The sequence below is a fragment of the Acanthisitta chloris genome, unplaced genomic scaffold (genome assembly GCF_000695815.1).
Source record: "Acanthisitta chloris isolate BGI_N310 unplaced genomic scaffold, ASM69581v1 scaffold22269, whole genome shotgun sequence".
NCBI lineage: Eukaryota > Metazoa > Chordata > Aves > Passeriformes > Acanthisittidae > Acanthisitta > Acanthisitta chloris.
In genome coordinates this window covers 16,982-41,212 of record NW_008693499.1, presented here as the reverse complement: position 1 = coordinate 41,212, position 24,231 = coordinate 16,982, and the positions used below count along the sequence as shown (strand labels likewise).

The window sequence follows — 24,231 nt, the reverse complement described above, 5'->3', positions numbered from 1 at the left end:
AGCACAGCTCAGATCACCACAGGGCTGTTTGCCCCATGCCTCCACCCTTTCCACTAGGATGACCTTCACTGCAGGCAAGACTGAGTGGCCCACAGCAGGTCCAATGTCCAGAAAAATGCTGTTCCTCACCAGGACAGCCAGCCTTCACAGAAAATCCCACACTGCCTCTACTAACACTTTTTTCTATCAAGCTGCCAGCTCATAGAAGGGCTTTGGGCATAGGTCCAGGAGTGGATGGCTCTAGCTGCTGCCCACATCCTCTCAGTGATGCGTATGGAACATCTTTCTCAGCCATCCATTCTTGTCATTTATTATTAAGATACTTGATTTCATTTCAGCCAATCCTGTTTTTCTTGCACTTTACAGTAAAGTTGCGGATTGTAACCTTGGATCAGAACTTTATTGCCAGCAATGAAATGGTAAGTCAAGAGGAAAGGTACTTTAATAAGTCTGAAAATGCTATGGGCTGACATCATGGCTTCTGGATGAGTGCTTGGCCCGGCATGGTGATCCATCTGTGGGCAGCTAGTCTCAGTGTTGCTTTTGGTGCTCACAACACAGGAGCTGCTCATGATGTTGAGTTATGGGCAGTCCCTTGGAATTTCTTAGGGAAGACTGATAGACGGCTGGGGAATAAAAAATACCAGGGAGGTGGATGGTAACTTACCTGAAGGCATCCAACCAGTAATTCTTATCTCCTCCCACAGCAGCGCCTGGTGGAACTGAAGGTAAAGCATCTACTTTATTGAAAGCGGTGATCTCTTCTCATCTTGGGGAAGACACAGGTTTGGAGATGATGATGGGGAATTATGGTCACAGAAAGTCACTTACCTCAGAATGAATGGGAACAGTACTTGTCTTCTTGTCCTTCCTTCCTTCCTTCGGTGTCCACAAAAGTTTGGCAGTGAGGTATCATGATACCAATCACATAGGGGTCCATGCAGTAAATGATAGGTGCCAGTGAAAACCATTCCAGCAAACTTTTCTAGAGTGGTTACAGGACTTTTGGTCCCTCTAGCCTATGAACTGAAGATTTGTGAAAATTCTGAAATTTATTTAACATGCAGGAAACAAAAGTTTGACCAGTTAGTATTGTGACTACCTGAGCTGAAGAAAGATACCTGAAAGTGGTGTGGTGTTTGTAATACCCATGCAGAGATGTCACAGTTCCAACTAGCAATTGGCAGGAGCTAATGTACATTTGCATGCCACACCCTGCAAGCAATCAATACATAAACACATGGTTTCTGAGAAATCTAATCAATACTTTATGCCAGTTTATACAAACATGGCACTCTGAGCCAGCTTCTCCTTTTCAAACAACTGTTGCCACTTGTTCCATACGAAACACCGATCAACGAATTACTAAGTCCTTCCAGGCTGGGCAGTGTGACTGTAGCCAAAGTTCTGTATCCTGCCCTCCCAAGAACCAACACTGGGAGGATGCTGTCCTTCATGACTGCGCCTCAGTGGTCCCCTGCATGAAGTCCTGGACTCATAGCCTCAGCCTTTCCAGGGGATTCAAGACATCAAATTCCCCTGAAATCACTCATGCCTTAAGGCAACATGTGTCTCCACAGTGACCTGGAGGCTCTGCCAGCTCAGATCACCAGAGAGGTCTCTAAGAAGGACCACCTCTTAGTGAGACAGGTAGGCAGTAAACCACAGTTGTGCAGCAGTCAGTGAGATGGCAGTGCCACCAGAGAACAATAATATGATAGATTGATTTTGTCAATGAGACAGAGAGAAAAGTCCTTTCCTTTTCAAGCTCAAACTTACCCAAGCACTGTAGCTGTGTTCACAGACCTGGGCTCTCAGGTCAAGAGAATGTGCAGTCAGACTATGCTGTGGTAGCTTGGACATCCTGTAAAAGACTCTCTTTTTCTACTGGAGAGGAACTACTCTCTTCTACTGCCTATGCAGGACCCCAAAGGGAACCGAATTGCACAGTGGCTGACTGTTAAACCTGTGGGAGGTATTGTGGATCTGTCCTTCCCTCTGGCTGCAGAAGCACCGGTTGGAGAGTACACCATCAAAATGCCTGACCGCACACACACCTTCAGGGTAGAGGAGTATGGTAAGAGTCTCAGGAAGCTGATGGCATTAGAGAAGGTTGTATTGCCCCCAGCCCCCTTCTCTCACTCAGAGGTGAATTGGCCATGCAGCTGTGAGCAGCTGCACAAGTTATGCTATCACCTGAGATGTCCAACATCCTGCCAATAGGTGTAATCACTGACTTTCACTCAGGTCCACTGGCTTTCCCCTCGCTGATGTCCTGAGAATGGACTGAGGCAGTATCCCATAGCTTTGCTTTGGGGAGGAGAGTAAGGCTCTCTACTCCTATCACATTTTCCTGGCTGGGCTGCTGGTACATTCCTACCAGGCCCTGTGCAGGCAGTCAGGGTATGCAAAGAGAGATTTCTGTAAACAATCACTTAGGAAGGATTGGAACAAATGATCTTTCTCTATTCTCACTGAAATACATTTCTCTTGCTTTCACACAGTGCTGCCCAAGTTCAGCGTCTCCATCCAGATGCCTCAGGTGGTCACCATCTTGGAGGAAAACTTCCCTCTCCAAGTCTGTGGCATGTGAGCTGACATATCATGGCAGAAGGTGCATTCTTACTAGTTTGGAAACTGCACAGCCATCAATAACTGAGCTCAAAATGGTCTCTGACAACCCTACCCCCACCCAAAATCTGGTTCCCTGGCATCCTTTGCTAAATAATTCTCATGGACTCTCACCTTTCTTCATATTCTCTCTCCCTACTTCTTTCTCTGTGAATATGAAAGGTGGCAGTGGATTCCCTCAGCAGAGCATGTGCACTACAATACAGTATCTCTGCTGCATTTATTAGTGACAGTGTGGAAGGAATAATGGCTCAACTTGTGGCAGCACAAGGTCCCCTAGCCCTGCCTGGTGGGACTGGTGTTGGCTTGGAGAGAACCTCTCAGCCTGATGAAGTCACTTTTACTTGTTGGCCTCTGCTGAGCTCATGAACCATAAAGATACTGCAGGTGTCTGGGTTGTATAGCTGCAAACCACAGGCTAAAGTTGATATTATTTGCTCTTGAGACAGTGTTTCTGTATGTGAGTGTAAGTCCTCTATGCTCTGTTTGCCAGGTACACATATGGGAAACCAGTCCATGGTAGCGTGAAGGCTGTGGTGTGTCGTAAACATATCCACTATAATCGGAAGTCTTCCAAAGCCAAGCGCAGCATTTGTAAGGAATACACTGGTGAGGTGAGCACATGGGACATCCACTCCTCTTGCAAAAGAGAGGAACCAGGGCAAGGAATACTAAAGGAAGGAGTGGGATAGATACCAGCTATTGAAGCAGCATGCCCTTTGCTCAGGGATGAATGACTGATACATCCTTAACTCCACAGTGTAGCAATCTTAGCCCCTCTCAGTGATTTCTCTAACTGCACTTAGATACACTCAAAGGAAGAAGCAGCTGCAGGCCAGCTAACTTGCAGATTTGTCTACAAAACAGGTATTGAAACAGGGCAATAAAAAATGCAAACACTGTTCACATCAATTCACTTCCACTGGATGCATTTTAGCACCACTTTTTAATCTAGTGTTAACACCTATGTGCTGTATCCCAGAAACAAGTTTTTTGGAGAGTCAGAAATTACCTCTTGCATCTAAGCAAGCAATTGCACTTCATCACAGATTTTATGCATTCATGTCTAGGGTTGAATGGAAGTATCTATATTTGTTGAAGTATTTATAAGTAACCAAGCACATATCTTAAAGATAAATCCTGCACTGACTGAAGAAATTGTGTTGTCAGGGAGAAATGACAACTCATGTTTGCTACTGGCGCATGGCAGAGTATGTAAGGATGACATACATGTGGAACAGCATCTCCTATTAGTGATTGTCTTACAGAAAACAAGTATGTTTCATGCCAGTATAGGGGTTGTTCCTTTAATTCAAGTGTCTTAGTCATATAATTTTAGATTTCTAGCCCTTGGGTTTGATCTGTGCTGCAGAAGGGATTAGTGCATTCATGATTGATTAACAAATACAATTTCATATTCCCAGACAAACAAGGATGGCTGCTTTGCCACTGAGGTGAATATTAAGATTTACCACCGGAAGCATGGTGACAATTATGATTTCAACCTGGAAGCTGTGGCTTTTCTGAAAGAAAGTGGAACAGGTAGAAAAAAACTGATTCTACTCTTTGTGGAAAATCTATTACTTTCCAGTCATACAACATTCTTGTCTTTGGGTTTTTATCTGTAAGAACCATTATGGATTCTTTTGTCTTCCCATAAAACCACTAGAGCTTTCTGCACTGGCTTCCATGAGGTCAAATGTCCAGAGGGTTGGGAGTACCATGACAACCTGAGTGTTTTTGTGTATCATATCACCCAGGTCTGACTCAGGATATGTGAGTTCTCCCAGTTGCAGGATGGGCTTTACCAGTATGCTTGCTCCTCCACAAGCTGCTGACAGTCCAGATCTGGCAGTCACCTTGGTTCAACAGACTTGGGCAAGAGCTGCTTTTTCTTGACTTCTTATCACATCAGAAATGAGCGCAGAGGTGGGCCAGGCCGGGTCCTTCTGTTCTTGGACCATACTTTAGGATAGTCCTTTGGAATGAGGAGTTATTCAGAGCAACCAGGGATAGCCAAGGCCCTGACTGTGTACTGTTATTAGCTCCTCATTAGATTTATCTCCACATCCCAGATAAGGAGATAAGGTTTCCTGTAAAGTTCCCTCTCTCACAAAATTTTACTAAGCCTTCCTTATAAGAAAATGCTTTGCAGCCCCATGCAGAAAGCAGTGACACATTCACTTAACAAACAGCTGCAGTGGTTTCAAATGGGCACCACATGGCAAGACAGCAGACTGCAAACTTACGTGGTGAAGGGAAGGAAAAATATTGCCTTCTAGTGACTCTGCTGTGAGAAGAGAAGGAGAATGGAAGATGACAATTATGAGTGGGACCATCTTAAATAAAGTGGAAAGGGGCATTTGAAAAGTCTCTGGCAGAGACCTTCTGGTAGACTGCTGTCATTCTAGCAGGTCAGAATGTAGGAGGCACTGTTGCTCTGTGTGTGTATGTGTGTGTGTGTGTGTGTGTGTGTGTGTGTATGCATGCACGCACACGTGTTAAATGACTCCTGAAGTTACATGGAGGAAGTACAATCCCCTGTGACTGATAGTCTGTCCCTTACCTCAGTTCATCCAATCTTGATGCCTTTGCTTGGACACATGATATTCACCTGCATGTACCTCCGGTCTTTCCCAGGGGTGGAGTTCAACACCACTGAATACTGCAAGGTCACTTTTTATATTGGAACTCTCCAGTTCTGGGGGACAAGCTACTATTATCAGCAAGGAGCTCCCTACTATGGAAATGTAAGTGAAAAGGGAAGAAACATGGAAAGCCCAGCAGCTGGGCCTAAGTAGATTGTGGGCATAGAAGTACTGAGGGGTTTCCTTGTTCTGAGCTGCCCAAAGCTGATAGTGCAATCCTCTATCCCAGTGTCTCCTTTAACATATCTACCAGAGGTTACGCAAAGGTATGACCACGGGATATGTGGCTTTGCCAGATGAGATAGCTGCTGCATAAATGGGGAGGAGTCAGAGAAGTTAAATTTCACACTGATAGTTCCTTTGCAGAGGGAGGAACCAGTAATTTTACTGGGGAGTGGATTTTCAATCCTGAGGTCTCCAATTCTCTGACTGTTCTCTGCATCATTACAGCTGGAACTCAAAACTATCAATGGGACACACCTGAAGAACAAGAAGGTGATTCTTAGTGTATCCTATGGTAGCAGGAAGCAGACCAAGACCTACTTCACAGATGACAATGGGGTGGCCGCTTTCATCTTAGAGACGTCAGCCTGGGACAACAGCAGTAGAGTTCTGCTTCAGGTTAGGCCCAGTAATTACACTGGACTCGGCTCGCACTGAACAATGCATCCTTCAGACCTACAGTCTGTCATTGTCTTGATATAGCCAGGGAGACGAAGATCTAGGGCAAGAGGAATTGTTCATAGCAGAGCCAGTGTTCTGGCCCCTAGTGCAATACACCATCCCTGAGCAGTCAGGAGACAGGATGAGAGATGGGGCAATGGACAAAAACTCCATGAAATTGTGACTGAGGTCTACCTATATAGCATCTCTGTCTGAGATGGAAAGGATTTTTTGGGACTGGGCAGGGACAAAAAGCAAAGAAAGAACTCCCACCTGGTGTGGAACAGGAAGATAGGAAAGGAACTAGGGAAGAACAATCTGAAAATACATGTGGAGAAGAAAATGTACATGATCAGTATTGTTTCCTGCTAGCATAAAAGTTAGGAGAAACATGGAGTATAAGAGGTGGAAAACTTAGGAGAGAAAGAAGGAAGGCTAGTTAGGAAGCAGTTGCTGCAAACCAATCTGGAGTTAAGCAAGTAACCAGAAAGTAAGGAGTTAAATAGGGATGCCACCAGCAGGGAATTGTCAAAGATAAATTTGCAGCTGTTTTCCCATGAACAAGGAAATCTCTCTTGTCTGGTTGTCGGGCTAGGCTTCTAATGCAGGTCCTGTCCATCTTCAAGGTCAAAGCACTTCAAGGCAAGCCCTGTCTCTGATATTATCAGAGATATCTTAGATGGTGGATCTTGATGCTGTAAGTCCACAAGATGTTAATATTACAGTGTCAGTACAGATAGATTCTAAGTCAAAGATGAGCAAGGCTATTGATATTCAGTTGTCCCCTGCCACCTCTACCTTACGGATTAGAGAAAATGCTGAGGGAAATAAAAGTGTTTGAGTGGAACAGCACTGAACGGTGAAATACATTATCAGGGCAGATCCATGCTGATAATTTACCCACAAGTACCAGACAGAAGCAAAGGGTTTAGTGGTTTGATACAGGGACTAAGAAGCCACTATACACAGTCTAACAATCTGACTTGCTCCCAGGGTACCAGCAACACTGCAGAAGTTCATGCTCCAGCCAAACCCCTAGTGTATACAGCTCCCTGCCTCATGTTTAGCTGCTAGTTATTTTAGGGTGTGGTTGGAACAGACAATGTCAAGTTCCACAGATAGAGGCTGATGGAACTTTGCTTTAGTGGAAATAGATACCTTACCCTTGGAGAGTTCAGAGCCCACTGTCCAGTCAGTCTTGATTTTAGCATGGGGAGACCTGCAAGAAATCTTCAGACACTTTTTCTGTTCTACAGGCAAAGGCTCAGCCAGAGGACTTAAGCAGTCGAAATGTGAAGGTGTCTTATGGCACTGCATCACTCACGCTGAGAGCCTTCTACTCTTCCAGCCGCAGCTCTGTGAGGATCCAGCCAGTGCAGGCAATGCCACCCTGCGGGGATGTGCAGCAGGTCACTGTGCACTATAGCATATTAGCCACAGAGCTGGGGGACAGGGCTACCACAGCAGACTTCTACCACCTGGTGAGTGCAGGGCAGCAGCAGCAAGGGTCTGTGTCAGCACAGGGCCCTTAGCTGGCCCAGAAACAAGGAGCAGAGGCACTCTCAGGCCTTTGTTCTGTTTATTACCCTTAGGTTTTGGCCAGAGGATCCCTTGTGTATCATGGACAAACAACAGTACTTCTTGATCCACCATTAGGTAAGAGCGTCTCAAATACCAGAAGCAGATTAAGGACTCAACAGGAAAGTCCTTCCAGCCTAAATGGAGAAGGAAAGAAAAGATGTCTGAGACCAGCAGAGAACCACAGAGCTAGAACAAAAAAAAATCAAGAGGAAATGGCAAATATGCTATTCCTTTTCTGTCCTTTAATTTCCCTCTTTTTTTTTTTCCTTGAGCAAATGATGAAATTGTCAGAGTTCATTTGCCAAGAAGGAAATTATCAGAGACCTCCGAGATAACTTATGGAATCTCTTTTCTGGATTCAAGGGGAAAGCCATTTCTCTTCCAAGTGCTCATTCTTGCCAAGATCTCTTGTGATGTAAGGCCACTGCTACGAAATGGCACTAACCTACATCCTGGTCTTCCACCAGAAGCAAAGCGGAATAGTTTTTATCAAAGTAACTTTACAGAAGTGTTACAGAGGATGAGCATGTTGCCAGTGTAATCCTTGGTCACAGATGTCCTTGATTCTCCCTATACTTTTTTTCCTTCTTCCTTCAGGTCAGTATAGTGGGGCTTTCATTGTCACTCTGCCCATTGACCTGATTTCACCCATGGCTACCCTCTTTGTTTACATTGGCTTCCCTGAGGGACAAGTGGCAGCTGATACCTTCCGTCTGAAAGTCTCCAAGTGTTTCAGGAACCATGTAAGTAGTGTATGAAACATAAAGGGCCAGGTAGGCTGGACAGTAGAAAATTAACTGCAAATTGGCAATAGATGCCCAGTAGAATCCAGTCGTCAGTCTCCCCTTTTCTTCACTTGTCAGTATTTTCAGTCCCTCTTTCTTCTCCTGTTTCAGGTGAAGCTTGGCTTCTCAGACACAGTGGCTCTCCCAGGATCAGCTGTCCATCTCCATTTGCAGGCTGCACCAGGCTCCTTATGTAGCATCCGTGCTGTTGACCAAGGCATCCTTCTCCTGAGGCCAGAGGCTGAACTATCCAGGGATAGTGTGAGTCATTTTAGTGCTGAGCCTTGCTAATATTGGAGATACATCTTTTGAGTATCTTGTTGCGGGAACTGCTTAACAAGGCACAGTGGACATACCAGCAAGTACTTGCATGGGGACAGGGCATGGCTTAATGAGGAAAAATTAAGGCAAACATCAAACACCAGTCAAAATTTCCAGTCTCGACAGAATCTAATAGAATAACCCACTGTCATTCCCAAGTACAGCCCAAAGTCACATCCTTGTTAAATTTACAGTGCTTTGCCACAGTGGCAACCAGAAGGCAAGAGACTTCCATCTCCTAAACCAATTCATGACAGTGCTCTGAAAAAACAGAATTATGTGATAGACTCCATGTCTTTGTTTGATCTTACATGAACCAGACAGTTCTTCCATTCACAGACTGGACTGTAAGTGGTGCTCTGGCAGTGGAAGGTTCCCATTTCTCCTATAGACCTGGCACTAAGGACACTGGATCTGCCTCTTGACACTGTCTTGGTGAATCCAGGAGACATTAGTCAGACAAGAAACTGTCTAATGACTCATACAAGGAAGGTGTCCTCACTGTATGCATTGAGTTCACAGGTTCAACCTGTGAGCAAGAAGTGGCCACAGCTATACAGCCATACCCCAGAGGGGTTCATGTAATCTCTGATGCTATATATCTAAAATTTGTGGAGGAAAAAATCATGAAAATTCAAAACCCCTTGTGGCTGTTTTTTTGTGCAGGCAAGATCCAAGCTCTGCCTCTGAGGTCACAGAAAATCTCTGGATAGAAATTAAAATCTTCCCACCTCTCATACTGACCTGTCCTGTTTTCACTTTCTGTCTACAGGTGTATAATATGTTTAGCTATTCTCAGGAGCACCCCAGCGTTCTCACAGACTTCTACAGTGACTACTGTACTATTCACAAGAGTCCAGGAATCATCAGTTCTTCTGAGACTACCCTTCCACCAGGGACAATATCACCATCCGTGTACAACTCCTATGCAGTGTCCCAGCCAGATGTTTATGAACTTCTGAAGGTAAATCTAATTTCCATAAAACCTGAAATATATGAGAGCTGAGCCCTTTTGTATCCCAGGTCAGCACTGGTTAGCTTCACAGATTGTCTTTCCTGTAAATGCCGGTGTCTTCAGGTTCTGAATTTGCCAAGCTTCTGAACTAAGAGATCTCTGACGCTCCATGCTCCCAGCTTGATAAATTCCCACTGATCAGGTAGATTCCTAGAACCCAGGTCCCCTTTAGTCCCAAGGTCAAGACCCTTAGACTTTCTAGGGGTTGGAAGGAGAGTGGAGTGTCAGCCTGTGTCAGAGATAATTGGAGATTGGAAAAGCAAAGCACCTAAGAGGAAAGTCGTACCAGGGAAAGGAGGAAAAGAATAGTAGAAAGAAATAGCAGGTGAAAGATGAGAACAAGACTGGATTAAGGTTGGCAGAAACTGTGTTGCCAAAATAATGACTTTGTGTACAGGCATGCTGTCGTGGTTTAACCCTAGCCACTGGCCAAGCCCCATGCAGCCACTCACTCCCCCATCAGTGGGACTGGGGAGAGAATCAGGAGGGTAAAAGCTAGAAAACTCATGGGTTGAGGTTAAGACAGTTTAATAGGGAAAGCAAAAGCCATGCACATAAGCAAAGTAAAACAAGGAATTAATTCGCCACTTCCCAAGGGCAGGCAGGTGTTTGGCCATCTCTAGGAGAGCAGGGCCCCATCACACATAACAGTTTCTTGGAAAGACAAACACCATCACTCTAAATGTCCCACCCTTCCTCCTTCCTCCCACATCTCTTCATTATTAACCCTGTGTTCAGCACAAATCCAAAACGTAGCCCCATACTAGTCACTGTGAAGAAAGTTAACTCTCCCCCAGCCAAAACCAGCACACATGCACATGTGAGTGGTCACCTCCACAATCCTTTGGCATGAGGGGCCAGGACTGGGCTTTGCAAGCAGGGCAGCTCTGCATTCTGTCCCTGTAAAAATTCACAGGTTGGGCTGAAGTGTGACAACACAGGGTGGCTGATATTCTGGGAGGTGGAGGCAGAGACAGACCCTCAGACACCTTCCCCTCCCAAAATCTACCGTCTTTTCTTGCCCTTCTGTCTTCCAGAATTCAGGTCTAACATTTTTAACCAGTCTTAAAATCAAGTCTCCAATTGAGTGCCGCACCCAGACCACTGTCTACTACGACTACATGTGTACATCTTGATTTTTCCTGTTTCTTTGGAAATCACGGGTAACATACAGGCTGCACATGGGCAGCTGAACATGCAGTGTGCTTAGGAACTGGGAATGGCTTCTGGAGATGAGTGGGTGGTTGCGCAGGAGATGGGCACCATAGGAAGAGAGGAAAGATCCTGGTGTGTGAGTCCAGTGCACTGGAGGGGTGGAGGGGTGGCTGCATAGGAAGAACCTGCTTGGAAGATTCTGATGTCAGGCAAGAAGATAATGTGGTCAAGGGGGAAAATAAGGCAGCTCTCTCAGGAAGGAAAATCTGTTTGTAAGACTAGGAAAGGACTTGCTGGAAATTAGAGAATGAGCCAAGATTGGCACTGGACAGTATTTCAGCTTTTCTGAAGGGGCTGAGAGCAAAAGTGTGAGAAGGTACAATTTCTCATGGGGGAGCACACACATACTGGAATCCACCTGGTCTCCTGGGTTGTTTCATGGAAGACAACAGTGAATTAGGTTGAGGACATCTTGTAGAGGACAAGGGAGATTGGAGTGGGAGTGGGAGGGATGGAGAACTGAGCTTTTCTCAGCTGATTTCTACCCTGATTTCAGTGTTGCTCTGCCTTTGAATGAATGCTTGTATTCCCAATAGCTTATGACGAGCGGGCAGAACTGGACAACTCGGACCCAGAAACAGATGCTGCTGTTGAACGTGCTGAGTCAGAGCACACTGAACTGGGTAGTGAGTCAGGGCCAGTACGTGCCTGGTTTCCAGAGACATTCATCTGGACTCTTGTTCCCATCAAGTGAGTAATTATGGACTGTGGCCCCACATGTATCCAGACCTTCTACCAGCCACAGTATAGAGGGAATGGGCAGGAGCAGATCCAGAGACTTATTGCTTTCTGTGCACAAAAAAAAAAAAAAATAAAAAAAAAAAAGGGGAGACGTGATAAAGAGGATAAGGACAATGTAGGTTTGGTTCAGTTCCTGTGCTCTTAGGAATTTAACATCACAGATTCCTATAGAATGAAAGAGGCCCCCAAAGGTCAGTAGCTCAGCATCCTACACAGGGCAGGTCCAGTTAGATCAAGCTGTTTTCTGTATTTCCAAGAATGAGATTCCACAAACTATCTGGGTGCCTTCTCCAATATTTGACTGTTCTCATGGGGTTTTTTTAAAATCTCAAGTCAGAATTTGTCATGCTCCAACTTATGTCTGTTACCTTTTATCCTATCAATAGGCACCTCAGAAAAGACAGGTTCCATTTCTCTACACCTGAGCTGAAAGATGTTCCTCTAACCTTTCCCTCCAAAGTATGAAAACTCCAGTTCCTTCAGCCATTCCTTGTACATCAAATGTCCCAGCCCTCTTAGTAGTCCTCTACTGGATGCATTCAATTATGTCAGTATCTTTTGTATAATGGAAGGCAAAAATGGGACACAGTGCACCAGATATGGTCCCATAATGGAAGAATACAGGGAAAAATAACTTTTCTCATTGGCTGCAGGCCTCTTAATACAGTCCAGAAGTAGATGGCTGTCATTGCTGTAAGGGCACATGAAATGTCTCATGGTCAACTTGGTATTCACCGCACCTGTTTTTCTGTACAATTGCTTACAAGCCAGACATTGCCTACCCTGTACTGTTTCATTGTAGTATTCCATCCCAGATACAGAATTTATCCATTTTCAAGCCCATTTTTCCAGCTTGTCAAGGTTCCTCTTAATAGCAGCTTTTCCTCCAGATATTCCTTCAGCATATCAGGAGCCACTCCCTAACAAGGTATAGTCTGTTAATAGATAGTAAGATTAGTCTGTCAATCTTGCTGAGAATATCCTCTCTCCTATTATCCAGGTCATTAATAAAGCTGTTAATGCCCCAAAATGTCAGTCCCTGAGGGATACCATGAGTAAACAGCCACCGGTTGGACTTTGTATCATGAATAATCATCCTTTGTCCCCAGTGGTCCAGTGAATTTTCTGATTACCATATCGTCCACTTGTCCAGTTCACACTAATGTGCCTAAAAGAATATTACAGAACACTGTGTCCAAGGCCTTGAGAAAGTCAAGTTAAGCAGCATTCACTGTTCTCCCCATATTTACACATCTCCTCTGTCTTAATTCTCCCACATGTCCATGCACTCCATCTGTGAAAAATGGATCTCTGTCTCTCTACCTCGTTTCACTGGATTATGGTCTTTCAGGGCAGGGACCATCTTCTGGTTTTTTTATGTAGTTCTGTGAGTAACACTCATCATGACTGTTGAGCTGTGGTTGGGGGTTTTGGTGATGGTGTGGTGAAAGTGTCACATGTACTCCATGGCACAGGCCGAGTGTATAACTAGGACTCCTGGGAGTCCTATGTGCCCACACAAAACAAGAATTTGAAGTGCAAGACTTCCCAGAAGCGAATTTTGGGTTGCATTGTCCTCTCAGTCCTTCCTTGCCCACCTATTTACTATCCTTCTGTGAGGGACCTAAAAATGAACTGTTTTGTCTGTCCTGTTTCCTAGGAATCCCCACACCTTCACACACACTTCCATTTCATAGTCTGAATTCCTGCATTTGTTTTCCCAAAAGAAATCTTTACAGGGTGGGGACAACCCATTCCATTCTGTTTTCTCCACAGTGATTCAGGGGCTGCTGAGCTGAGTGTCACAGTGCCTGACACTATCACAGACTGGAGAGCCATGACCTTCTGCACGTCAGAGAGCCATGGGTTGGGCATCTCAGAGACCACAAGCCTGCGAAGCTTCAAGCCCTTCTTCGTGGAACCCATTTTGCCCCATTCTGTTTTCCGTGGAGAGTCATTTCCCCTGAAAGTCAAAGTCTTCAGCTACCTGAAGGAGTGCATGACGGTGAGTAGCTCCCTCCAGGGTGATTTTTGGGCAGGGAGATACATGGTAACTATTTCACTGATAGAGACCTGCTTAAGGGGCTGCCTCCTGTGTCATTGGACAAAAGACACCAAAGAAGCTGTTCATAAAGCTCCACATAGAGCCATTTCTGTCCAGTTTATCTCTTCCCATAAGCTGAACCCTACATGATTGTGATGTCCATGAGGCACTGCTGATGTCCCACAGATATTGTAACAGAGCCACCATCATACTCACCCTTGGCTCCTGGAATTGACTGTCATTTGGATCAAGGAGCTGGAACAACAAATGCAGCAGCAGCTCTGTAACCTGAACTCCCTTTTGTTTCACTTCCAGCTTCAACTTAGCCTAATGGACTCCAAGGATTTTGAATTTGTGCATGCAAATGTCCAGTTCACTACTTGTCTGTGTCCTGATTCAGCAAAAACATTTTTTTGGGATGTGAAGGCTACAAAATTAGGTAAGAGGACAAGGGAGGGGCAGGAATAGGAGGCACTGGCAGAACTGCTTGAGGAAACCAAAGCTGGGCTGGAAGGGAGATTGGCCTATTATGCTAAGCATGAGTTAGCAGCCTTAGGCTGAGCAAACTGAAATGTAGGCATGGATGTGTCAACTGGCCTCTTAATGGTTTTTTTCTTTAGGGAAGGTGAATTTCACTGTCACTGCTGAGGCAATAGACCAGGAAGATGTTTGCATTGAGAGTACAGCCGTTGTGCCGGAGTCTGGAGGGAAGGACACAGTGGTTAAACACATGCCGGTGAAGGTCAGAGTATGCTTCAGGGTTCTGGTGAGGTCAGAACTGGGTCAGGCTCAAAACACCCTGGTGGGTTGCTCTGGGAAGGAAGAGTCAGCTGGATGGGTAGGCACACTTCTCAGGGAGGCTGGTCAAGGAGTGATTCTAAGGGTAGGTTGAGTAGGAGCATGAGCTTCTCCACTCAGTGGGACAGAGATGTCAGAACTGTTTGCTAGCAGGTCAGTGGGGTCAAAAGTCATGTAACAGCTTACAAATCTTCTTCCCAGTAAAACTTCACAGTGGGCATGCATATCCTTGCTGTCTGTGTGAGGCCCTGCAGAGGCCCTGCCCATGAGGATGGAAAAGGTGCCTGCAGGAAGATGGGGTGCTGCGCAGCTGCTATCTCATTTTACTGCCCTCCATTGTAAGCTGACCAGCCTTTTCCCCACAGGCAGAGGGGCTGCTGGAGGAAAAGACTCACACCTCACTCCTGTGCTCTGAAGGTAGGTGCAGACACCCCAGAGACAGGGACTGTCTTACCACTGGGGCTGTGCACGTGCACAGACCAAGGAGATAAGACAGATGCAGTGCAGCATCTAAACAACTCTAGGACTATCTGGAGGTGTGTAGGAAGCAGAAAGCCAGGGATTTCAGAGATTTTATGGGTAGGCAAAGCCATTCAGCCATACCCAGTACTAAAAGCTTCTGGCAGCACCAAGCCATAGTCTAACCACATCACAGTCCTTCATCAGCAGGTGGTCTGATCTCCATGTCATCCTCTCTTTTGAGTGCTGATTTCACCACCTGATGAGTTGATCCCAGCCTTGTTTGCATCATCTCCTGGGGGATGCTTGTGACTGCCATCTCCCTCGTGCCTGTAGTTGCTCTGATGTTTTTGCCATTTGCAGGAGCTTCAGCTTCAGAGACAATCACTTTCGCTATGCCAGAGAACATGGTCCTTGGGTCGGAGAGAGCTCACATCTCTTTCCTAGGTGAGTTTTAGGGGGTCTTGGACAGTAATATTTTTCCCTGAAGGAGAGTTCTCTTATGGTGCCAGTGTATCTGCTTTAGAGGAGTAATAAGAGTGAATGTATACAACAAGGTGTGATGTCTTCCAGAAAAACATCCCATCTCTCTTATACAAGTGACTCTGGGCCAGATGGATATATACTTTCACCTAGTCAAGGGAAAGATAGACAAGTAATATATCACTATTCCTACAGTCTATAGACATTAACATCACCCTAGCTTGAGCAGAGGTGAACTGAGACCAGTCTTAGCAGGTGATCTGGAGAATTGGTAAGGCCAGAATTGTTTTACATGCAAGAATATGTATAGCTCCCAAAGCTGTGGTTCTGTCCTGCAGGTGACATTTTGGGGACAGCACTGGACAACATAGGTGAGCTCCTCCAGATGTCCAGTGGCTGTGGTGAGCAGAACATGGTTCATTTTGCCCCAAATGTCTTTATCACAAAATACCTTGAAGAAACAGGACAACTGACTCCAGAAATCAAACAGAAGGCAATTGGCTATCTGGAAAGAGGTGAGTGGATTTCTGCTCATGATGGACTATTAAGCTGGTGATGTCTGCTACTGCACTGGCTCAGGCTTGGTGCTGAACAGGACTTGTGCAGCATCCCTTGCCTGAGACCATGGTGATTTCAGCAGTGTAAATCAGGCAACTGTGTTTCAGCTGAACAAGGGGTACACAGCACCCCCTGCTAAATTTGTTAGAGATAATGCTCTCTATAATGATCAGCAGGGTTGGTGGGGCAGGTTGTCTCCTTGAGAACATGATGGACATAGGGCACCCTCACTACCCCCAGCCTCTTCTTGCAGGATATCAGCAGCAACTCCTGTATAAGCACACAGACGGTTCATACAGTGCCTTTGGGGAAGGAAGTGAGACAGGGAACACATGGTAAGCATAGATATCCAGACGTAACTGAGGAACAACAGCTTGACTTGGTCAGGCTCAAGGTGGCTTGGATTTTTTGTCTGGGGAAACTGAAGCAGTCTGAAGTTTTGAACAAAAATTGCTCCTGAGATTTTTGGAAGAGAGCTGTGCCAATGAGCTAACTTGAAGTACCCCTCTTGAATTGTTTGTGCTTGGGCACACCAAATGAGGCTGATCCTGAAAACTTGGCTGCAAAGACACCTTCTTTCCAGTTTTTTCAGAATGCTTTGTGCCCAAACAGGATTGGGAATGGGTCTGAGTGAGCTCACTAAACGTCAGCCCTCTGGGGCAACAGTGCACCCTTTTGGAATTAGCAGAGCTCTGAGGGAAGCACTGAACTGTGCTTGCCTCTGACAAACTGAATTTTTACTTTCTTGCTGCAAACGGATCTGAGCTTGAGCTTCAAGAGCATCTAACTCATGTGCATTGCTTCCAGTTCTCCACAGAGACTCTGGCCTGCTGGTATTTCTACAGGGATTCTCTTGCTGGAGATGGGCATCAGTGACTGGTTCATTTCTATTTTCTTCTTCCTTCCTTGGCTCTAGGCTTACTGCCCTTGTCCTGAAGACCTTTAGCCAAGCCCGGGACTTCATCCACATAGATGAACAAAATATAAAGGACGCTGCCAGTGCCCTGATTAAAAGTCAGACTCCATCTGGCTGCTTCAAGAGTGTGGGGAAGCTCTTCAACAACGGTCTGATGGTATGAAATGTCCTCGCAGTTCATTAGGCACCTCAGAGCTCCTTCACTTTCTGGCCCAGTTTGAGTGTCAAGAACAAAGGAACCCTACTGCAGGAGGGAGGCTCTGAAGTGCCCAAGGTCATCCTTGGGTGACCCTCAGGGTTGCTTACTCACAATGGCACTTTTTCCAGTTATGAATGATAGAGGTTTGCATTTGATGATACACACATGAAAACTGAACCAGTGCCCTGCCTTGCCTTCATCTGAAAAGCTAACACATGCCACCTTGCAGGGGCTTGTGGGAGCATCACTTTCCCCTGGCACTGAAATCTGCTACTGAACATCTTATGCTGGGGAGGGAAAAGAGGAATGTGTTCAGCAGAGGGAGGGAATCAGCTACCCAGAGGAGCTTGGGGAACTCTGGCTGAGAAGTGCTCTGGTAAGCAGGCCCTGCAAGAGTAGATGCCAGTCCTGGAACTCCCTCAGGAGAAGGAATAGGTGCAGCACTGTTGCCTGTGATGGCTTTTTGTAGGGGTACAGAAGGCACTGGAAAACAGACCTTCTCCCTTCTCATGGGATCCCTCCTCTTCTCTGTTTTGTGGTGGCTGCAGGGCGCAGTGGAGGAAGGACTGGGGCTGAGCTCTGTGATTGTCACAGCTCTCATACACTCGGGGATGCCACACTCTGTGAGTATCAGCAGTGGGGACAGGCTGTGTGTGCAGCCTCTTGGCAGGCAGTGCATGGGGGCTCTGCCTTTGTGTGCATGGGGGTATGTCACCACTGTTCTCCCCATGTGTCCTGTTCCTGTTTCCACCCTCCTCTGCACAGGTCAAAGCTGCATTCCCTTCCCAAACACCTTGCCTTTAGTGAAGATGCCATTAGTGAAGCCTCTGCCAGCAACCCGTGTGCTTTAAATTGTATCCTAGGACCCAGTTGTGTGGAAAGCTTTGAAATGTATACAAGACCTGGTCAATGCTGATACTGGCAGTTCCAGCCTCTACAGCCTGGCACTAGCTGCAAATGCCTTTGCAGTAGCAGGTGATAAGGCCCTCAGGCAGAAAATCCTCAAAAGATTGGATAAAGCCGCCATAATATCAGGTACCAAAGACCGTGGGACAGGAGAGAGGGCCATTGGCAGAATTGTGTGGAGATCCCTGAGTTGAACAACCAGGGGAATGGAGGGCAGGAGTGGGGGGCACTGACAGAACTTCATGGGGAGTCCAAAGCTTGGATAGCCCGTATTTGCCAAGCTGTCACAGGTTATATCCACACTGTGGGACAGACTGTCTCTATGGATGATCTCACAGTCCTGTCCTCCCAATCATCCAAACCAGAGGAGCTTCATGGATGTTGTGGAGCTCTTCCCAGCCTGTAGGCCTAGCTTTTTACTGGGAAAAGCAGGGTGTGGGGAGCAAACAGGGAGCTACGCACCCATATCTTGTCCAATGTACATGTTCACTCAGTACAGGGACTCCACTAGGCAGAGCTACACACTCTATAAATGTTCCCACTCCACCTCTAGATGACCAAATATTCTGGAGTCAACAGTCCAAACAGGAAGAAGATTCCCTATATTGGTATCGGGCTCCATCTGTTGATGTGGAATTGACATCTAGTATCCTCATGGCTCACCTTACGAAGTCAAGTTTGTCTTCAGATGAAATCAGAAAGGCATCTCAGATTGTGTCTTGGCTCACCAAGCAGCAAAACCCATATGGAGGCTTTGCTTCTACCCAGGTAATCCCCTTGTGCCATTATCATCAGAGATGATGCTATGTTTTTTGAGAGCAATGGGTTTTAACACCCCATAGTAAAAAAAAAAAAAAAAAGAGTACATAAAAAAAAAGTATTGATTTACTGCTCTTGGGAATTGGGAAAAGGTGAATATTTGTATTCATCTGTGGTAATCTCATGCTAAAACTCCAAGGGGAAAGCTGAACCATTATTATGGCCTCACTGCAGTCTGAGGGCAGGAAAGGCGAAGGACTGGACTGGCATAGGAAGAAGGAATCCTACTTTTCCCAGTGTTTATCTCTTTCCTCAGGACACCGTGGTTGCTCTGGAAGCCCTAGCCCTGTATGCAACCAGCATCTTCAGCAAGGACCGTCCTGATCTTCAGGTTTCTCTCACTTCTAAGGGGTTCAGCCAAGACTTCCAAGTAGACAGTAGCAATCGCCTCCTGCTACAGACAGTGGAGCTGCCAGTCATTCCCCAAGATTATACTGTGCGTGTGCAGGGCCATGGGTGTCTCTTCCTGCAGGTAAGCCCAGACAGAAATGAAAAATCTGTCTGGGGAAAAGCCTTGAACACCAGAGGATTTCTTACCTTGCTACTTAGCCAACACTGAAAGCAAACTGCTGCAGTAACTTGCTTAGAATCTGGGCTTCAGGGCTGGTGGGAGTAGCTGTGATCCAACAGGAAGGGAACAGCAACTCCCCAAATGAAATTTGGATCATCTCCACCCAGTCAGAGCAGCTCCTCTCCTCCAAGAAGTCCAGTGAACACCACCAGGAGCACTGGTGTTCCTCCGCTTCTGCCACATAGTTTTGTCTTACACCAGTGCAAGACAGCAAACGACAGCCAAAGCTAGACAAGGATACTCTCCATTAAAAAAAATCCCTGCTATCCTCTGCCAACTAGCTTCTTTCTGTCCTGGCAGGCCATTCTGCGGTACCACACCCCTCCACTGAGGAGTGAAGCCACCTTTGCCGTGTCTGTGCAGACAGAATGCACCGCACCCAATGCTGCCCAGTTCCCTGTCACCATCCATGCTCGGTAGGAGACTTTAAGTTGCCCCTTTCCTCCCTGTCTAGGAGGCTTCTTGCACTACACCAGTCTCTTGACAGAAGGGTTCCTCTTCACTCCTGAGGTCCAAGTGCTAAGATATCCCCATTTATTTAACTGTGCTCTCCTAAGCTAGGTGAAAGGTACAAGGCCCCAGAGGGATGGCTCAGGCTATAGTCCTATCTTGTTATCATGCCAGTGACCACAAGTTCTCCCACAGTCTATGGGTCTCACCACCTTCTAGGGTTAGGTCTCAAAACACTAGTGATGTAAAGGTCTTGTGGGACTGACACATATTCCTAAGTTTTCCCTTCTCTGCTCCTGGTTGACTGTCACACCACTCTCCTCTGCTGTACTCCTGCCTGACTTGGAACAGAACTGCCAAGATAACAGGTGGAGAATGTGATATTCCCTGCTATGCCTAAAGAAGGTAACTCCAGAAGGCTTCCAAGGAATTTATTCTCCTTGGCTCAGCACAATTAAAAGAGAGATGAAGGGAGGCACAAAGATTTATTACAGTACAGAAACAAGTATGCTTATAGGAGAAACACTGGAAAGAAAAGCAGATTCCTCCACCTAAGTACCAAAGCTGGGCTGGAGTATCTGGAGATCATGGCTCAGAAAGTAACATTAGTGCTGTCGCTGGGTTCCTGCTGCAGCTACACAGGGAACCGTGTGTCCACCAACATGGTCCTGATCCAAGTGGAGCTGCTGTCTGGATACAGCCCCGTGGCAGGTTCACTGGAAGAGGTGAGACCATGAATTTGCGTCCAGCCGGGATGGGAACAGTGATGGATGTCCATCATGCAGGATTGTACACAGAACTGTAATAATTTCTGTGGGTAGAGAAACATGTTATTTTCTTCCTAAGAAATACTTACACCCAGTCTCTTCGAGTCTGCACCTTGCCTTCCCCTGCTTCAAGGGTTTCCTTGGCCATATGTTTATTTTGCCCATATTCTCAGAAGTACAAGTATCCCTGAATATTTCTGCTTTCTATTAAAGCCTTTCTGACATTTTTCCCCTATTTTCAGCTAAAGAAAATGCCTTTAGTGAAGAAAGTTGAAAGCAAAGCTGACCAAGTTGTTCTCTACCTGGAAGAAGTGAGTGTAATTTGGGCTAATATCAACATTAAAAGGGCTATGGAGTGGCAGATAGCATTTAGCTTACTCTTGTATATTGGTTTCATTAGTATTTTAAGTATGCAGAGCTGTTTTTCCTGCACAGCAGCCACATTTGCTAATCTGGAGAAGTATGTTGTGTCAGTCTGCAGTAGTTCAGCTGTAGAGCCACTTACAGGGGCACTTAATCTGAGTGTAAGGAGGCCAACTGATGTTAAGCCTACATCTGTTGGTACTGTTCAGGGACTGTTGAAAGTCCATATGTAGTGCCTGATCAGGACTGGGGAGTAGTAGTAGATCCATCTAGTAAATCCAAGCAAGCCTGAATTCTTAGAAAGCTCTCAAACAGCCTGAACATAGTAGGGAGCATGCAAGATTGCTTACGGGTTTTGCCAAGATCACTCAAAATTAAGACAGAGCTGAAGTGACTGTGTATGAAAAAGTAGCCAAGAAACTCTGTGGGCTTGATGTCTCTCATGAGCTGAGTTAAATTTGGTGACCAAAAATGGTAGATGGTCACATCATGGAAAGTAAAAGTTATTTCTGAGAACGACTAGAAAGCAGAACAGATCTGTTACAGTAGTGAGGTCTCCAGGGAGCCTGAGTGTGAGCAGATGGAAGGTATTGTCTTACAGGACTTTGATTCTGTCTTTAATCCTTGCATTTCCTGGTCTTAGCTGACTAGACAGCCTCAAACCTACACTTTCCTGCTGGAGCAGGACATACAAGTGAAGGATCATAAGCCAGCTAATATCAAGGTCTACGATTACTACATGCCAGGTGAGCTCAGATGCTGTACTGCAGAAACCTCCCAATGAACTACTGGAAGGAAATTTTCTGATTTTGTCGAGCCTAAGACCATACCACCCCTGACATGGTTATCTAACTGCGCCTTAGAAGCTTTCTAGTGATGAACTTACCCTCTCAGGTTTCAAAACAGTAGATCCTTCTCTCTCTGGTCCCAGAACTTGCAAGCCTGAAGTTGGCACGTAAAACCACTCAGGGTCTAGCTCTCCCAATAAGAGAGGAGCAAGGAGCCATGCTTTTGAACACTCCTTTTGTGGGAGGTAGCAAAGGCAGAAGGACCACAGTTGAGGGGAGGGTTCACAAAAGTAAGGGCCTGTTTAGAAGAATACCAAAACTAACTTGTCCTCTGTTCTGTGTGGTCCCTAGTAGGAGGAAAAGCTAGAAATGTGTCAGATTGCTATTGCTTCAGAAAGTGAGGAATTCATAACTGTAATGGAGCTCCTTGGGACTTACAGCCTCAAAAGATCATATACCCCATGACTTGGGTGAATCCAGACTAACTGCACAGAGTCTTTGGCACATACCAGTGGTTTCATGTGTCACAGCAGGGAGAAGTCACAGCCTGTAAGCTGAGGGAATGCCTGTTATAGGAACAGTGGCACAATGCTGAACTACTTTACTGAGTTTTTGGCAAGTATCTCACCAACACTTTTTTCTTGTCTTCCAGAAGAAACTGCAGTGGTGAGCTACAGTGTCCCATGCAAGTGAGGTGAGGGTCCAACACCTCTTTTTTCATCACAGGTATGGGCCTGAAGAATATGGTAAGGGAGGGAGGTGCAGGCAAAGGCCTTTGGTCTAGAAACTGGGTAGGAAGAGATTAGCAATGTCAAGTAAGGGTGAGTTCCTGTATCCCAGTGGTTAAACTGAGGGAAAGGGAGAACTGAAGTAGAAGATTTGATGTGCCCAGCTCATGACAGAGTTGGGGATATGTTACAGAAAACAAGGGCTGTTTATCCCAAGTACTATTACCAGTCCTGGCATTTTGCATAATATATACTTTTGTCAAGTTTCTTTTCCTGGCACTTTCCCTGCAGTTTCACAGCCCTCCAGCCAATGGTGTGTGCACACAACACACCATGTTCACCTTTACTGCAGGGCCTGGATCCATTTCAGTGCCAAGCCTTCCTCCATTTCAGCCCAGCTTCTGATCCACACTGAGGAATAGGCACCTGCCCATCCTTTTTCCAGCTGGGCAAACACAAAACTTGAACTTTACGAGTGCCTGACCCTGTTCTAAACTTCCAGCTTGCACTGTGTGCTTTCATGCCCACAGCCCACAAGATGCAGAAAACCTGCTTCATGAATCATCTGTAGGGAAGCACACAACCCTATGCTGGGATGCTTGCCGCAAGTCCCACACTCTCAGTGGATATTCTGACATAAACTTTGTATAGATAGAGAGAGAATCATAAAATCATACAATATCCTGAGTAGGAAGGAACCCACAAGGATCATCAAGTCCAGCTCCTGTGCCTGCACAGGGCAGTCCCAAGAATCACACCATGTGCCTGAGATCATATCCAAAGCACTTCTTGAACTCTGTCAGACTTGGTGCTGCGACCACGTCCCTGTTCAGTGTCTGACTACCCTCTGGGTGAAGAGAGCCCTGTCCTGGATGGTCTGACAGTACTGTTTGGTCATGGGGTGCAAAAAGGTCCCTGAGTTCCCAGTGGTTATTTTTAATACTTCAGCAACACAGATTATTGTTTTGTGTTATTGTCCTTTGTTGTCCTTGCAGGAACAGGGACTGAGCCATTCTCTGCAGTCTCTGTCCGTAAGTCCTTTGTCAACCCTGCCAACCGCCATCACAAGAGAAGCTACCACCACAAGATAAACTACCAGAAACCACCACCATAAGAGAAAATACCTGAAATTTCCTTCTGAGCAGTTAGTTTCTGAAAGGCTCAGACTGTGCTTGGCATATTAATTAAAAGCAGAAGACTAGAACTGTCGAATTGAGTTATTATTCAGGTTTACTGTTTTTCTCACAAACCAGAAAAATTGCATTGCACCTGGGAAAAATAACTTCTGCACCTTTGCTCTATGTGTGCATGTATATGTACAAAACTCTGCCCCTCCAGTTGCAGACTTGTACAGGAAGAGGTAGAACATGCTTCAAAGAAGAACTGATGGCACAGGAGCTTGCAGGAAGGGCACAGGAGATACAGCTGTCACAGCATGTTCACTTATATCTTGTTCTCCAAAGCTTCTGGAGTCCTACTATGGGAAGTATTAGGAGAAACCATAGGAAGTATGAGGAGAAACCAATAGAGGAGCTAGAAGGTTTGCATCCTGGCAATGGCAGATATGGTGTCTTCATGGGCTAAGCCTGTAGTTCATCAACAACTGACACAATGGTGACAAGATCAGGGGTCATGTTTTAATTCCTCTTCCTAGATGTGTACCAAATGTGTGATACACACACACACACCCTCCCACCCCAACTAAGGCCAGTTGCTGGCATGCTGTGATCCCCAAGTCCATCCACTCAGGTACAGGACCACATGGGCTCAACTTAAATATGA

The 24,231-nt window shown here is 45.9% G+C and overlaps 2 protein-coding genes across 2 annotated transcripts; both read left to right on the top strand.

Annotated features, from left to right (window-relative positions):
- Nucleotides 1-1,566: 1,566 nt before the first annotated feature.
- Nucleotides 1,567-19,773, top strand: LOC103810208 (alpha-2-macroglobulin-like protein 1). The gene is made up of 25 exons (XM_009083101.1): nucleotides 1,567-1,650; nucleotides 1,924-2,077; nucleotides 2,505-2,589; nucleotides 3,125-3,240; nucleotides 5,272-5,381; nucleotides 5,730-5,900; nucleotides 7,199-7,423; nucleotides 7,535-7,598; nucleotides 8,121-8,266; nucleotides 8,420-8,569; nucleotides 9,402-9,593; nucleotides 10,682-10,769; nucleotides 11,396-11,549; nucleotides 13,377-13,605; nucleotides 13,960-14,083; nucleotides 14,265-14,386; nucleotides 14,808-14,859; nucleotides 15,265-15,348; nucleotides 15,723-15,899; nucleotides 16,196-16,277; nucleotides 16,859-17,015; nucleotides 17,921-18,092; nucleotides 18,517-18,731; nucleotides 19,039-19,254; nucleotides 19,654-19,773. Exons 1-25 carry the CDS (start codon nucleotides 1,567-1,569, stop codon nucleotides 19,771-19,773), a joined length of 3,489 nt encoding a protein of 1,162 aa, XP_009081349.1.
- Nucleotides 19,774-20,390: 617 nt separating this feature from the next.
- On the top strand, nucleotides 20,391-23,563 carry LOC103810207 (alpha-2-macroglobulin-like protein 1). The gene is made up of 4 exons (XM_009083100.1): nucleotides 20,391-20,528; nucleotides 20,813-20,881; nucleotides 21,577-21,679; nucleotides 23,445-23,563. Exons 1-4 carry the CDS (start codon nucleotides 20,391-20,393, stop codon nucleotides 23,561-23,563), a joined length of 429 nt encoding a protein of 142 aa, XP_009081348.1.
- The last annotated feature ends 668 nt before the right edge of the window (nucleotides 23,564-24,231 follow it).

Excerpts from the sequence above, each read along its gene's own strand:
- LOC103810208 (XM_009083101.1), top strand. The coding sequence starts at position 1,567 with ATGTGTCTCCACAGTGACCTGGAGGCTCTGCCAGCTCAGATCACCAGA. Across the intron at positions 5,901-7,198 it reads GCAGTAGAGTTCTGCTTCAG|GCAAAGGCTCAGCCAGAGGA; the intron begins GTTAGGCCCAGT and ends TCTGTTCTACAG. Across the intron at positions 14,860-15,264 it reads CTCACTCCTGTGCTCTGAAG|GAGCTTCAGCTTCAGAGACA; the intron begins GTAGGTGCAGAC and ends TGCCATTTGCAG.
- LOC103810207 (XM_009083100.1), top strand. The coding sequence starts at position 20,391 with ATGGCTCAGAAAGTAACATTAGTGCTGTCGCTGGGTTCCTGCTGCAGC. Across the intron at positions 20,529-20,812 it reads TGGCAGGTTCACTGGAAGAG|CTAAAGAAAATGCCTTTAGT; the intron begins GTGAGACCATGA and ends CCCTATTTTCAG. Across the intron at positions 20,882-21,576 it reads TTGTTCTCTACCTGGAAGAA|CTGACTAGACAGCCTCAAAC; the intron begins GTGAGTGTAATT and ends TCCTGGTCTTAG.